This window comes from Hemicordylus capensis, chromosome 5 (genome assembly GCF_027244095.1).
Source record: "Hemicordylus capensis ecotype Gifberg chromosome 5, rHemCap1.1.pri, whole genome shotgun sequence".
Classification (NCBI taxonomy): domain Eukaryota; kingdom Metazoa; phylum Chordata; class Lepidosauria; order Squamata; family Cordylidae; genus Hemicordylus; species Hemicordylus capensis.
In genome coordinates, this window is record NC_069661.1 from 94,028,713 (window position 1) to 94,045,195 (window position 16,483).

The 16,483-nt window shown below is 43.9% G+C and overlaps 1 protein-coding gene across 15 annotated transcripts in view; it reads left to right on the forward strand.

Moving 5' to 3' along the window:
* Positions 1-16,483, forward strand: part of SGCZ (sarcoglycan zeta) — an 889,976-nt gene that overhangs the window by 728,792 nt on the left and 144,701 nt on the right. For all 15 annotated transcript variants that reach the window (XM_053253767.1, XM_053253769.1, XM_053253774.1 and 12 more), the window contains one exon: positions 967-1,054. In XM_053253767.1, coding sequence (XP_053109742.1) covers positions 967-1,054 — 88 coding nt within the window. The remainder of the gene's footprint in view (positions 1-966; positions 1,055-16,483) is intronic.

A 16,483-nucleotide genomic window follows, 5' to 3' on the forward strand; every position in this document is an offset into this window, starting at 1 on the left:
TGTAGTAGTCGTCGTTGTCGTCGTTGTCGTCATCATCAGAATGCTGCTGCACTAGAAGTCTAGATGCCACCCATTATTTAACAAATGACCACAATAAATGTATTTACACTTATAATATAAAAAGGACAGCAGCGGCATAAAATGAATTCTGTAAGCTTGAGAATCATCAAAAGCCCGGGGGGAAAGAGATCTTGATCTTTATCTAAAATCCTAATAAAGCAGACTAACCAACCATATTTTACTTCCAGTAAATTTATGCTTGCAACTGGGTAGACTGAAGGAGGCCATTTCAGATGATTTTCATTCAGCAGACATTCTGCTATGTGGAATGTGAGACCCTCCCCTTGCAACCAGATGACAGGTGTTCAGACATCTGTAACTGCAGCCACTCTCTCCTGCATACTTGTGATGCCTTAATGACAATTCTCTAACAGCAGCATTACCTTCAAGGTGTCAAGAATATGCCAGAATAAGTGACTCTCTGGTTGCCATTTAAACCCAAATTACAGGTTCTCAAGTAAGCATGTGAATACAATTGCACAGCTGCTGACACCAAATTATAATGTAAGTTTGCAGGCCTGTTGCTCTGACACAGGGTGCAGTTGTGAGAGGGAGCCATGCCCAAATTAGCAACCCAGGTGTCAGAACTCTAGATTCTACAGCTTGAATTTTGTATAATTATAGTAGAGTTTAAATACAACTGAACTGTTTTGACCAGACCTTTCCGACATACTTGAGTGTTGATAGATAAAGGTACAGATGTGGAGAAACCATCTAAGACAGTTCTTCGATGTTTCTCCTTGGAAACTGTGAACTTCTCTTTGAGTGTTAGTTGTTCCTTGAAGGGCCTCTGAAAGTCTCTTTCAGATTTCACAGAGAAATTTCAGTTTGAAGCCTAGTTATAGCTTGACTCTGCCTCTGTATTTCCCCCCTTTCTCATTTCCTTGTCTTATACATATTTCCCAGGATAGCCCACTGGTCTTACAGTCTGACAGGAATGTTACAGTGAATGCAAGAAATCACATGGGACAGTTGACAGGACAGCTGACTGTAGGTAAGTCTTATTCTCTAATAAAGTTCTTGTGTATTGTTTTCATCTTGTAAATCCCATTTACTTTAACTTCAATGATATCACAGGAAGAATTCAGGCAAAGATTATCCAGTTCAATGCACTTGGGATGTTATAATTCCCCAGTTGCTGCAGCTTGAGCAGAATTTAGCTCTGCAGCGGTAATCCATTTTTTTAAAAAAAAGATCATTTAGGAGAACAAATAATTGATCAGGTAAAAAGAGACTTAACCCAGTTTCAGAATCTGCTTGCACTTCAACTTTTTCTCACAGGCAGATTAATCTCCTTTATTTACAGAATTCTTGTAGGCTTTTAATCAGCTGAGTGATGCATTTGTGTGGAACAGCAGTGGAGGAAAATCTGGGGAAAATATTTTTGTATTTGCTAATATCATATAATTTTCTTTTACATTTATAATCAAATGGTATATGAATCCTTTAAATTATATTCTGAAATATGGTCCTCGTAGTTTGATCCTAGCTGTGATGGGAGGCCCTTGTAATGTATTTCCAAGTATGATAGGAATGCCCTGCTAACTGGGCAAAGAGGCACCTTTTACTGTGGTGATTCTCTTTATTTAGCAGGTTGAGAGTAACTGGCCCTATCCACCCCCAGCACAGTACCTCCAGTGACTGTTGCTGGTGTCTATCTTATGTTTCGTTTTAGAATGTGAGCCCTTTGGGGACAGGGAGCCCTCTTATTTATTTATTGTTTCTCTTTGTAAACCGCCCTGAGCTATTTTTGGAAAGGCGGTATAGAAATCGAAATAATAATAATAATAATAATAATAACAATAATAATAATGCCCTGCCATGGAAAAAATATTAGATTTCAATTTAGTCTTTATTACATTGCAAGGTATATGCTCCCATGGAATCCTATGTTTATTTTTTTCTGGTATACACAAGATCTAACATTTCTGTTCTCAGAGCAAAATAAGAACAGGTCACGCTGTTCCCTTTTCAAGAAAGACCTAGGCCTTGCCCACACTTGCAGCAGGTTGAAAGGATAGAGTTCTGAGGAAGACGTATGGAATGTACCACTTCAGACCGTAGGAGGGAAATACAAATGGAAAAGACCCTCCTCTGGAAACCCCCACCGCCCATTTTACCAGCCCTGAGCTGCATGCAGATTAATGCTTCATTTCCATTAGAACATTGCCCATGTACATGATTTTTCTGAGTCTCCCCCTTCCCTCTGCTGTCCCCAATGTATGTCTCTGAGGATACGCTAGACCACTAGGATCTATTTTTGGAGGACATCAGGAGCAGCAGAGGAAGGTGTGACTGGGGGGGGGGAAACATTACGTGGGGGGCAACATTCTTATGTGAGGGCAGCATTAGTCTGGGTGCTACTCACTGCCTTCAGTGATATTGTTCAAATCAGCAGTAGATGGAACAGAACCATTCTTCCTGGTGTGCTATGTTTGCTATCATTTCTCTTACTCTGGGAGGAATTTTTTTAATGAAGCATTCAAAAGTGGCATCCCACACCAGTGGTCTGAAGTGCTACAGTCCCTCTACTATGTCAGGATCCTTCTACCTCATTATGGTGCATGTGCTGACCAGAATGTGTTAGGCTTAAAACTGGAATTCTGAATCTTCTGTGGTGATTGTGCAGCCATGTCCATTCCTCATCAGATACTTGTTGACACAGCATAGGTTGATGGCTTTTCCCCTTTCCTTTTTTTGTATAAAGTACAGTTGCTTGTTATTTTTTAATGCGAAATGGCATATGATCATTTGAAGAAGGATCCTTCCTGGTGATGATGTTTTGTTTTTTGTTTTTAGCTCAGAGCAAGTTTCTGAGGGTATTCTCACGATCACTTGAAAGCAGGCTAAGGGAGCTTAGCCAGCTTTCCAGTCATCGTGAGAACCAGCGGGCTTGCAGGCTAGCCTGGTGGTTCCCTGGCGGCTAGCCCACCAAAGTATCCCTCCCCTTAGCCCAGATTAGCAGAGTGAGCTAACCTGGGCTTCCTGATTGTGTATTGCCACAGCACGGCTCCATGCCGTGGCAACACATGAGGAGACCCCCAGCCAGGAGGCTGCAAGCAGCCTCCTAGGCTTGGGGGTCTCTCCGGCATGCCCTGTGCACTTGTGTGGGGCATCCTGGAACTTCTGGGGGCCATGCGGCCCCTGATCACTGAAGACCTCGCCGGCTCCGTGACAGAGCCGGTAGTCGTGTAGGCTGCAGTAGTGATCGTCTGTGGGGAGAGTGGGCTAAGCTGATCACTGATCGTGAGACTCACTTCTCTGTCTTCTAGTCATCCTTTCTGCAGTGCACAACTGCAGCTTTATCCCTGGGCTGATTCACACATACAGGTTCATCACTCAAGGATGGCAGGATCAAGGGATGATCTTCAAGGGATGATGTTCGTGAAACAGATCAAACACAGAGCAAACAACACCACAGTTGTATTTCATATCACCTGCAACACAATGCTTTTCTTTGAAAACAATTCACACGTTCAGCTGTGGGACACTGAATAATAAATCTTAGAATGATTAGATATGAAGTTACTATGGGCATGCATATGTGAATCATTTTCTTTCCTTGCTTTAGGGTGTTCTCACCATTGTGCTACTCACCTTTGTGCTTTATTCTTTCCAACAATAGTTTGTGAAAACTGTGCTAGTATTACGCCTTCACTTTGCTCATTTATTTCATAATGATGAGGTAGTCTTTGATTTCCATTGTATTTCCCAGAGATCTGTAGCTGAAAGTTAGAATTATCTCCCAGCTCCATAGAAATAAGGAAAGAAAAGCCATAAAGCATGACTTGCAATATTTAAATAACGACCTCCCCAGTGAGCATATGTCATGCAGTATGTTCGATTTTTATTAATGTTCAGGGTCAATCGTTGTGGTTCATAATGATTTCTATCATAAATCATCCTCTGATATCAGACTACTGTACTCTCTGCATTATGGTATCCTTCTTGATTGCCCCAACACAGTTGCAATCATTTTAATAACTTTGTGGAAATGTCGTTCTGATTCTTTCTTAGGGGTCATGTGACAGACATTAACCTTAAGGCTGCAATGTTTAGTTGAGTTACTTCTCTGTAAACATGCATAGGATTGTGCTGTGAAAATTCTTTGGTGCCAACCCCAATTAACATCAAATATTAAGCAGTGGAAATCTCTCTTTTAAGTCATTTTGGAATAATACAATTAACAGATAATATAAGAAGGTTATGCTAATTAGCCTTTTAAAAAAGAGAGAGAGAGAGACTTGCTAAACCCCCAAAAACCCTAATCCAATTAATGAGCTAAAAAGGCACTTTCTTTCTCCACTTTAAAAAGCCAAACAAATAAACAGTTTAATTTAGTATTGCTTAGAGTAAACAGTTATATAAAACTGTGCGTCCTGATGCCACACAGAGGCTGCAAGGAACAGTGCCTCAGCTGTGTGTGGCCTTTTAGAGAGCAGTCACCACCGGTGGAAAAGCAGCAGGGTGGCGGACAAGAAGGTAAGGCGCTGCTTACCTGCTTTTTAAGGAAACTGCTCCCCACCCCACCGAGCCATTTTGAATGCCAGTGTCAAGGTCTGGCCAGCTGCTAGGGAAGTTCACAAAGCAAGCAGAGCTGCTGAAATCGGATATGGCTTGGCTGAACGCTGTTGGCAAGGAATGTTGACGAACGTTGATTCTCAGCAATGAGTAGGAGGCTGGAGCTGTGATTTATGGAGCAAGCCGAGAGCTCCCAGCTGGTAGGAATTCACGGCTTGTCAGCCCTTAGCAAGAGGCGTTTGCTCCTCCTAACAGCCTCTAATTGCGTTTTACGTCTCGTGATCCTGCGCTGTTGTGGAGTCATTGGTGTTTCATCTTCTTCGCATTGGTCCCCCACGCCTTCTGCTGACTCAGGTTGCCGTGCCTGCTCTAAATCATTAGTTGGATCTACCACAGCCGTTTCATGAACGCTGACAGCCGGGCTCTGCCCCTCAGACACTCCTGAATCAGCTGGAAAGTTGACAGCTTCCCCTTCCTCCTCGCTGCCGGAGCTCGAGGGCGTGACAGCCAGTGCCCGAGCAAGTTTGGTGTCTCCTGGAGGAGGCACCAGAACGGCTCATGCACATCCCTACTCTTGTGGATGTGGACAAACTGCTTTGGACTGTGCATCCTACAACTAGTTCTCCTGACCCTTGAACAACATGGCTTATTTCATCTTGTAATTGTATTATCCAAAAGGGTCTGGTAAATGTTATAAATGCTTCTCTAAGGGAGGGTAGGATGCCTCCTTGTTCTAAGGACGCTATTATTAAACCTTATTTGAAGAAACCTGCATTGGATCTCTCAGAGTTATCTAATTAGAGATCCGTTTCCAATGTTACATGGTTGGGCAAGGTGACTGGCCACTCAGGTCCAAGCAGTTTTGTTTGATGCAAAGTATCTTGGCCAATTTCAGTCCAGCTTTCGAGCAGGCTGTTGGGTTGAGACTGCCTTGGTTAGCTTGATGGATGATCTCCAATTGGCTATTGTCAGAGGGAGTGTGACTCTGCTGATCCTTTCAGATTTTTTGGCAGCTTTTGATACCATCAACCATAATATCTTTCTGGGTTGCCTAAGGGAGGTGGGATTGGGTAGCACTTTTTTACGTGGTTCCATTCCTACCTCTCTGGCAGATTCCAGATGGTGTCGCTTGGAGACTGCTGTTCTGCAAAGTGAGGACTAAGGTATGGAGTTCCACAAGGCTCCATACTGTCTCCAATGCTCTCTAACATCTACATGAAACCACTGAGAGAGATCATCAGGAGATTTGGTGCAAGGTGTAATCAAAATACTCTCACCCAAATCTATTTCTAAATATTGACCTCACGAGGAAATGTCATAACTTCCCTAAATGCCTGCCTGGAGTCAGTAATGGGTTGAATGAGGGATAACAAACAGAAGTTGAATCCACATAAGACAGAGGTACTGACTGTAGGGGGTCAGGACCCAAGAGATGGTTTAGATCTTCCTGTCCTGGATGGAGTTACACTCCCCATGAAAGATCAGGTACATAGCTTGGGAATGCTCCCGGATCCCAAACTCTCTCTTGTTTCTCAGGTTGAGGCAGTGGCCAAGAGCACTTTTTATCAGCTTATACCCATTTCTGGAGCCAAATGATCTTAAAACAGTAGTGCATATGGTGGTAACCTCCAGGCTCAACTACTGTAATACAATCTATGTGGGGCTGCCTTTGTATGTAGTCCAGAAACTACAATTGATACAGAATGCAACAGCCAGATTGATCTCTGGAACAACTAGAAGGGACCATATAACACTGATTCTGAAAGAACTGCAGTAGCTGCCAGTATGTTTCTGAGTGAAATACAAAGTGCTGGTTATTACCTATAAAGCCCTGAATGGCCTGGGTCCACGGTACTTGAGAGAGTGCCTTCTTTGTCATGAATCCAGCCGCCTATTAAGATCATCCAGGGACCTCTGGTTACAGTTGCCGCTGGCTCATTGGTGGTGACTCAGGACTGGGCTTAATCTGTAGCTGCCCTGGGGCTTTGAAATGTGCACCCTGTCATAATAAGAGCATCTCTGATTGCTTTTAGAAAGACCCTCAAGACACACCTTTTTTATAGGCTTTTAACTGAAATTATTTTTAAATTGTTTAATTGTTTTTATCCTATGAAATTGTTTTAACTTTTTATTCTGTGAAATCATTTTAATTTTTTTCCTGTTTTATATTTGTTGTTTTAAAGCATATACCGCCTAGAGATACACGTATCAGGCAATATAGAAATATGATCGAATAATATTCATAGTTATGCAAAACTATTCATCAGCTATTTTTCCTGGACTACATCCTGAGATTATCTAGTACTGTCCCTTCTGGTGCTGCTCTTTGGACATAGGGCCCCCCAAGTGCAAACTGTAGCATAAGAACCAGCCTCAGGGTCCTCAGAAGGAGCTTTTAGCTGGGAAGTGGCACCAAAGGGCAACATCAGGAAAGACCAAACGCAGGGTACCTTGAATAATGCTGGAACCACGTGCTATGCTTTGAGAAACTCTGGAGGTGATAAAGGGGGATGCATGTATTTGAAATAAATAAATAATAAAGATCATTCCACTATCAGGGCAACAAAGGGAAAAAGAGAACGCTTTCTCCCTCAAAAAATGGGCTGATTCAGAAGCAGCCTAACAGCACAATTCTAACAGCACAATTCAATTCATGCTTACTCAGAAGGAAGCAAGTTCCACTGAGTCACATGGTACTTACTCCCTAATAAGTGTGTTTAGGATTGCAGCCTATTTTAGTACATATATGGAGGACAGGACTAAAGCTGGGGAATACTGCTTTAGTCCTCTTCTCCATTCCTTTTCCAAAGAGTTGCAGGAAAGTCTTACTACTTATTGAGCTTGTTCTCATGATCAAATGTGGTGGTGGTGGGGAGTTGGAGGGAAGGCAGGATTAGGGATGTGAACAGAATGGGATTTGTGATCCATTCTTAGCTTGGAATACTAGGCGAGCCATTGGTTCTGATGGAATGAGCTTGGAATGTTTTGAGTGTTCTGAGTGTTCCAAGTGCCATTTTGGCAGGCTGTTTCCCCCTTGCTTCCTGTTTATAGCACTGGCTTCCAATTGGCTTGCGTTCTCCTTGCTTCTTGGTTGGCTTGTTATCATACAAACCAATACTGCTGTTGATTTGTATGATACCAAACAAATTGATTTATATGATAACAAGCGAACCAAGAAGCAAGAAGATTTCAAGCCAGTCGGACGCCAGTGCCAAAAACAGGAAGCAAGAGGGAAACTGCCCACCAAAATGGCACTTGGAACACTCAGAACATTCCAACTTGGAATGGGATCATTCCGTTCGGAGCTCAAAACAGACCCTTCATTTGAAGGGTTTCCTGTTTCAAGTTTGAGACACTCGAAACAGTCTGCATTGAGTCAGAATGTTCCTAGCTCAGAACATTCTGCACATCCCTAGGCAGGATCCTACTTGCCTCCTTCCTGCTTGTGTGCCAACATGAACAACAATCTCCTATACTGAAATCAGGAGTCGGGTCCTTCAGCTATACCATAATGCATTGCAGAAGCAGTAGAGAGGCAGCCTTCAGTATTACAACAGCTCTGCTCTGCCTGGCACCTTTTCCCACCTGACTCTATGATAAAAATGACAGCCGGCAGCCCAGAAGCAGTTTAAATCATGCCGGTGCTGCAGACAACCAAAATAAAAGGGAGGATGAGCTCTCTTCATGTCCTACCTCACTTTTAGTCTGGGTGGTGAGTCTGGGCTACCCAGGGGCAGAGCTGCTGGGTCACGAGGGGTCCTGCTGCTGCAGATGAACAGGCATTCCTGGGTTAATCCTCTTCTACCCAGGAATCTCTGCTGGGTAGAACAGCATTAGAACGTTAGAACAACTCTATTATCTTGCTGGTTTTCTGGCATAATGCCTTTCCTTCCCATTGAATATCTCTAATCTCCTGCATACATTTAGCATTCTGAGTATTTTATTTATTAAGTTTTATCCAGTCTTTCTGCCAAGGAGCTTTGAATGGATGTCTCCTTCTGTCTTATCCTCATCACCTGATTGGGGTGCAGGGTAGACTGGGAGAAGATTATTGTTTTGATCACCCAATGAACTTCTTGGTTGAAAAAGGATTTGAACCTGGACGTCCTCAGGTCTAGTCCAGAATAGGGGTATGCATAGAACTGATTCTGGCAGTTCAGTTCAAATTTGAGCCTAATTCAAACCAGACTGCTGGACCATGACCCACTTCAAGTCGAACTGGCCCCACTTTTAGTCTGAGAGTCCAACTGGGCCAAACTGGTTCGATTCAGCCGCAGAGCTTGCTTGTAAAGGGGAATCCAGTTAGGATTCCCTTTTAAAAGTAAGCGGGGGGACCCTGCCTTTTAAAAATTCCTAATGGGCAGTGAGAGGGCACCTTCCCACTTCTGTTCATAGAGACGGTGTGGCTCCTCCGAACTCTGGACTGGGTCTGGCACTTCAGTGCGGCCCGCTTCTGGTCTCCTAACATGTGTGGAGGCCGGATCCAGGCTCCACTGGATCGCTGGACCTGGTCTGGAATTCAGAGGAGCCATGCCACTGCCTCCAAGGTGCCCTCTCACCAGCCCCCATTAGAAGTATTTTAAAGGGAGGGTTTCCCTCCCCCCGCTTTGCTTATAAAGGGGAATCCTCATTGGATTCCCCTTTACATGCATGCCCCTTGAACCACTGAACCAGTTCCAGTCTGGTTCCACTAGAACCAGGGCTGGTTCAGCTTGAACCGAGACTGGTACCCCTTTTGTGGGGTCCGGTCCAATTTGAGTCCAAAACAGTTAAACCAGCCAGGTTCTATTTGGACTGGGTTTGAATAGAACCAGTTCCACACACCCCTAGCCCAGAACTCTGACATCACACCAATCCTCTTGATTAGGTAGCACAGCTTCCCAGAAAATGTGGATCCTGACATCTGTCTTTTTAGCAATGTAATATATAAAGGCACTCCATCTGTGATGATTCCCCTAAATGGCCATGTCAAAGGTAAGCAGATTAGGTAGCAGATACAAATGAACAGAAATTAAGTTAACACCTGTTTTAGCCATATTGGACTTGCCAGTGCATTTCAGGAACACACTTCTAGGTGTTTCTAGTTAATATTTTATTTAAACCTTTAGCTTCAGCTGTGCTTAAAACTAGGTTTCCTCTAGCAGTCCATTAAAATTGATACAGGAAAGTGATTTTGGTTGAAGACAGGGTGAATCTACAGAGTCCAATGACTCTACACAGTCCAGTTTGCTTGAAGGTACTGTATTTGAACTTAATAATATAAATATTTCAAGTGCCTAACAAAACATATGTTCTTGCTTCTCTCTGGCAATTACTGCGAACACCTATCTTATTAATCGACACAGTTGTTGCAGATTGTTAGATGAACCTCAATTTTTGCTGATTAAAATATATCATATTTGCATTCCATTCCATGCCACTTCTCTTATTTTCACATTTTGGTAAAGCTCTGCAAGACTGGTAAGTTGACTTTGCAGTGGTAGCATGTTCCTTTCTTCTGACTTCCAAACAGCAGTGTAAGAGCCATTGTTTTAGAAAGGGTTTTAGGCACTGAGAATTTGAATCTTGCTTCTCTCTGGCAGTTAAGATAGGGAATGGCTTTATGCCACTGCTGGTCTTTCTCTCATATTTTATTTAGCTTTTTTGTGTTGTGTATTGTATTTTAATTTTGAAAGTCAGCTATTGTGAGCATTTTGAGAGAGACAGAGCTGAAAGCTTTAGATGAGCAAGGGTGGGGCAAGGATTTAAAAGGTTAGATGGCAATGCCCTGAGATTCAGTACTTGGCTACCATTCTCAAACCCCATGCTATTAAACAATTACAATCCATTTCAGTGTAGGGTGGTGTGCTGTTTTAAGGAGTGACTTGTCAGTTGTTTAAATAGTGCAATGTGAATTGATCGATAGCTCTGGGAATTTTTTTAATAACTCCAAAGCTCTGTCTGTTATCACCATCTAGTACTAGTTGTCCTGATGTTATCGCAGGGGAAATTGCAGGTGCAGCTTCTCTCTTTGCTCCCTTGGGCTGTGCTGCACCTGAGGAGGGGACAAAACAGCTGTATAATCTGGAAAAGGATATGTGATGTTTGTGTGTGTATTAGCAATAAAAACATTGAAAAGTATGTTAAGGAGCCTTCATTTTGTGTAATGAATGCCTGACTTTAGTTTATAGGTCTGTTATAAAAGTCACAATAATGCAGAGATTAGTTTCAGTGACTGAACAGAATGGGCACAGAGGACTTGCATAGCATAACAATGCACTTGTGAGTGAAGCATTGATCATTCAGTAGCTTTGGGCTTAAAGTGGAGCAAGGGGAAGAATTCTAATGCTGTGCACACCACAGTTTCCATTATATACTCAGATCACTGAAATGAAAAGATCTGTCTCATGGTAAACCATGATATTCAATAAGAGGTACTTAAAGTCATGCTCAGAATGTCATGTAACATCTGGATGACATTACATGTCTGCAGATGAGGTCTGGTAGAAAGAGGGGAATGCTAGAGGGAACTTAAAGCTTCCCAATATATTGTGGCCATGCCTGTATATATTCTGCACCAAACAAATCTAGATTCCACAACCTGAAGGACTGTGCTATTTAATATTGAATAATTCATTTACATATTGAGCATAAGGGTATTTGCTTAATTGTATGTAATTTGTCTTTCCTCTAATTCTGACTTTTAGCTAATTTTGATTATTTTTTAAATAAAGGGTTTAAGAGTAGTAAATTAATGAAATGGAGAAGGAAGTGGCATGGGTACATTTTCATGCTTTTGTCATGACCCCCTCCCTGAGAAGTGACTCTAAGTTCGATCCTGCGGAGGCAGGACCATCACTGAATCCAGTCTGGGCCTTGACACTGGGCCAGAACCTGAAAGAACCCCAGAATTTGAGTCCCCCAAATGATATCCTCTGAGTCTAACTGAATGGTACCTTTCAAACCTGAGCCCCCTGAAGAGCTGGCCTCTCCATGATTTATGCATGCATCCCCTGATATTTGCATGCCAGCACTGCCTAAAGGCTGAGCAAGATCAAAAAGAGAGGCATGCCAGATCAGAGGGCTGTCCCTTTAAAACTCCCATTCTCTAGGCAGGAAGATGGTGCCCACAAGGGGTAGCTTGAGAACAAAGGTTTTTAACTGTTCTGTCTACCTCTGACTGCTGTCAGAGAAATGTATTCCACAGAGCTATCTATGGTGCTGCAACTCATTTTGTCCTCTCTTACCTTGCCTCACCATCTTCCAGTCTTTGTAGATTCTCAATCATGGACAAGGCAACTTGTATTCATGAAGGCTAGAGACATCCTTCTTTTACTACTAACCCATCTGAACTAGTCCTACTGTCCTCATTCTGCAATCTATAGAGCTATTCTAGGTGTGCTTATGGACTTTGACATGCCTGGAAAGATTTGTTTACCTTTTCTCTTACAGATCCCCATGATATATCACAAAGAGGCTGTTCTCACGATCAGTGAGAAGAGCCTGGAATGGGTTAGCAGGGAGCAGGCTCCCAGAACACAAGCAGGCAGTCTGTTCAGGGCGGCCGATCCGGCCACCCACACGACTGCCGGCTCCGTTATGGAGCCAGCGGGGGCTGGGAGAATCGGGAGCCACGCGGCCCCAGGAAGCTCCAGCATGCCCTAGGCTCCCCTAGCCCAATTTTGCCTGATCGTGGGAATAGCCTCAAAGAGTTTTTGGAAGACTTCTTTAAAGCCTATTGCCATGTGCCATGAGCGATCAGAAGCTGTTTTAGAAACAAGCTCAAAGTCCCATGGATACATGGAAATAGTTACATGGTTCTTTGGATCTCAGTGGCTGTGGATCTGTTGGTAAAGAAAATATTTTGACATTGCAGATTATTTTTAATCAGCAATGTCATTTTTGGTAGGGGAGGGGCAGGCCCAGCCTGGGCCCACTTCAGACATGATTCCTCTAATTTAAGGGGTAGGACTGTCCATGCCAAATGTGGTATGTGCAGGTCAGTGGGGAATATCTTGTTCATAATTTCTTCTTTATTAAAAGGGGGCATTTTCACCTTTCCCTGAGCATGTTCTGGTGTAAAACAAAGAGGCTCTTCAAACGATTAGTGTAAAGAGCCGTATGAGGGTTTGTGGGGAGAGCGGGTTTGACCCGCTGTCCCTGCAGATGATCGCTAGCCCATTGCTGGGTAGGTGGATCACCAGCCCAGACGAGCGGCAGCTTCGCTTGGGCACTCCTGTGCTCAGTTGTAGCTCGTCTGGCAGTTCCGGGGGTTGAGCAAAGGGAAGTGCCACCATGTGGCACCCCACCCCTGGAGCCCAAAAACTCATGTGGTGAATTCCTGGGGTCCCCTTCCCCTCTTCCCCCTCCCCGAGTGTGTCTACCGCGGCTGCAAGCAGCTGCGGTGGACACACAACCAAAAAATGAGATAAATGGAGTACTCATTCCATTAATTGTGTTTAAGGGGGAGGGCATTTAGGCGGGCTTGCTGCCAGGAGCCACACGGTTCCCGTTGCTGCACACAAGCAGCAGAAAATGGGCTGGACTCAGCCCGGTTTCTGCTGCACGTGTGAATTGCGTCAAATAGTGCATTCAGCTAATTTAAGTGACAGGACTGTCCAAGAAAAATGTGATATGTGCAGGTCAGTGGCAAGTATCTTAGTCATAATTTTTTCTTAAACCAGCTTTCTCTGAGCATGATCTGGTGTAAAAAAAATAGTGCACTGCAGCTTATCTTGCGGCAGATGCAAAAGGCCTTTAGGTCCAGGCTCCAAAATTACGTAGGTGCCCTTCTGTGGCCAGAAGCATTTTTCTTTTTCTTTGTTTACAGGTTACACTGTGCCTCTTCACATAGCAGTAGCATCACAAGTCATGATGTAGTGTCAGTCTGAGGGGGATTCTGGGGGGAAATGGCAAATGCCCATGGATTAAGACATTTATAAGGTACACCTGAGATACTGCCAAAATTGAACTTCTGCATTCACCAGCTGAGACTTTGGAGAAGAAAATGGAGCATTTTGGATCAGCACTAGGGTCACATCTATTTGGTTAAGTGTAACTTTTTCAAAAATGTTCTGTTAAATTGCTTTCCTCAGATATATTAACTGCTAACGTTTAACTGCTAAGGCAGATGCTGTGTTTCCTGTCATGACATTCAAAAAGCTGCTGTTGGGTGCTAAGAACAGTTAAATTATTTGCAGCATCTGGCCCTATAACAAGTCTCTGACAGGACATTAAAATTTTATTTTTCTCTTTCCCCTGCCCCGCTTTTGACATTCAGACATCTCATTAATTTTTGCGAAACTTTATCCTGCATGCAAACGGGCTGAGAAGGTCACCAAAGAGGGCAAGTAAATTTAGTGCCATATTATAACTTATGTTAGATCTAGGAAATATGGTGTCATTCTCATGTCCTGAGTTAATCTTTTAGCTGTGCCTTTATTGGCAAAGAGCTCTCTGTGGTGGTAAGATGGTAGCAGAATAATTCATCACTAGAAGATTGTATTTGCTCTGTCTTTGCTTGTATTTCCCCTAGAGGATATGCATGCATTTATCTAGCCTGTGCTTGTGAACCACTGAGCCGAGTGGTGAAGGTGGATGGCAAAAACCAGCAGAATGTTACGGAGTTCCAGAAATTTCCTTTATCCACATTCATCAGTATTACCTAAAATTTCTCACTCTTGCTCTCGCTCTCTCACAGACTTAAAAGTAGATGGGAGCACAGCTGGCATCTGCTTCATTTGTATAATGCAGTTGCATATATGCAAACATGGCTGAGAAAATGGTCTGAAGTCACTATATGCAGATCAGCTGCTGAAGCGAAGCACATTTGTTCTTATAACTTCCAGACTAGATGAGACATGGGAGATGTGTCAACAGTCTCCTGATTTTATTGTTGTTTACTGAAATGCAACTGTAGGGGGTTATGAATTTGATTGGAGCAGCAGCAGAGGAGAAGGAATACTTCAATATTTCTCCACAGTTCATTTTTGCCATCCCGATTACAACCCCTCTCTCATCTACTTTTCTGTTTGCAGGAGAAAAGATAAAGGGATTGTTTACATGTCCCCTGTGTCTTATATACTGTGGCCTTAAATTGCCTTAATTGGAAACCACATAGGAACCTTATGGAAGCTGTGCTTTGACCTGTTTGGAAGAGGAGTAGGGTATAAGTGTCATAAACAAATAGAATGCATTTTGATGTGAGAAGAATTCACAGTGCTGGACTTACAATGTGCTCTCATTTCCTGTTTTCATGCACTGGAGGCATTTTGTGTCTCTACTGTGGTTTTAAGGCCTCCCAGGAGAAAGCAGAAAGACTTAGGCCCTGATGATCAAATCAATACAGTAGGGTCCAGATTCAAGTTTGGGACACATCTGAAACTTTGCAGGTGAGACAAAGCCTTTTCAGTTGAGGGACCGCTGCTATGGAACACCCTCCCTAAGGAAGTCTCCCTGGCCTCACCACTGAGTCGATTCTCACGATCGCCAAAAAGTGGGCTACCCTAGCTTACGGAGCCCTCCCCTAGGATGAGGTCAGCAGAGTGAGCGCTCCACTAACCCTGTCCATTTGCTCGTGTGTTGCTGCGGCATGGCTCCTCACCATGGCAACACATGAGGAGACCCCCGCCAGGAGTCTGAAACCAGCCTCCCAGCCCGGGGGGGGGGGTGTCTCTCCAGGATGCTCCGTGCGCTTGTGCAGGGCTTCCTGGAACTTCCAGGGGCCACACGGCCCCTGATCTCTGCAGCCCCCGCTGGTTCTGTGACGGAGCCAGCAGCCAGGTGGGCAGCCAGTCCAGCTGCACAGGGATTCCTGCCTGATCATCTGCGGGGAGAGCAAGCTAAGCTTGCTGTCCCCGCAGACCTCATTTTGGTGAGTCTCACTGATTGCGAGACTCACCTCACTGTCTTTATCATCAAATGGGGAAGGCATGGCTTTTGTGGTGCATTTTGAGAGGCTGCCCAGTTTGATGGTTGTTTACTAGTTTCTGTCGCTGTTGCTGTAGGTGTGATTTGGTTGTGTTGGATATATACATATATTTTTTTATGTTAGTGTACTAGTATAAAATGGCTGTAAAATCAGGCAGGCTGTCGGATGAAGACTATCTTGGTCAGCCTGATGGATGATCTCCAACTAGGTCCTTTTTTATTTCTTGGCGGTGTTTGGTACTATGGGCCATAGTATCTTTCTGGAGTATCTGAGGGCATTGGGGGTGGGAGACACTGCTTTGCATTGGCTCTTCTCCTACCTCTTTGGCAGATTCCAGATGTTGTCCCTTGGAGACTGTTGCTCTTCAAAATCTGAACTTTTACATGGTGTCACCCAGGGCTCCATATTAGCACTTACATTTATATACCGCTCTATAGCTGGAAGCTCTCTAAGCGGTTTACAGTGATTTAGCATATTGCCCCCCAACATTCTGGGTACTCATTTTACCGACCTCGGAAGGATGGAAGGCTGAGTCAACCTTGAGCCCCTGGTCAGGATCGAACTTGTAACCTTCTGGTTACAGGGCAGCAGTTTTACCACTGCGCCACCATTTTCTCCAATGCTTTTAAAACATTTATATGAAACCACTGGGAGAGATCATGAGGAGATTTGGTGCAGAGTATTATCCATATGCTGATGATACCCAAATCTATTTTCCATGTCAACATCATCATGTCAACAGAAGGCATAACCTTTCTAAATGCCTGCCTGCAGACAGTGCTGGGCTGTATGAGTGATAACGAACTGAGACTGAATCCAGATAAAGTGGAGGTACTTACTGTGCTGGGCCGGAACTCAGGAGACAATTTTGATCTGCCAGTTCTGCATGTGGTCACACTTCCCCAGAAGGAACAAGTATGTAGTCTGTGCGTGCTTCTGGATCCAAACCTCTCCATGGCATCCCAGGTCGAAGTGGTGGCCAGAGGTGCTTTC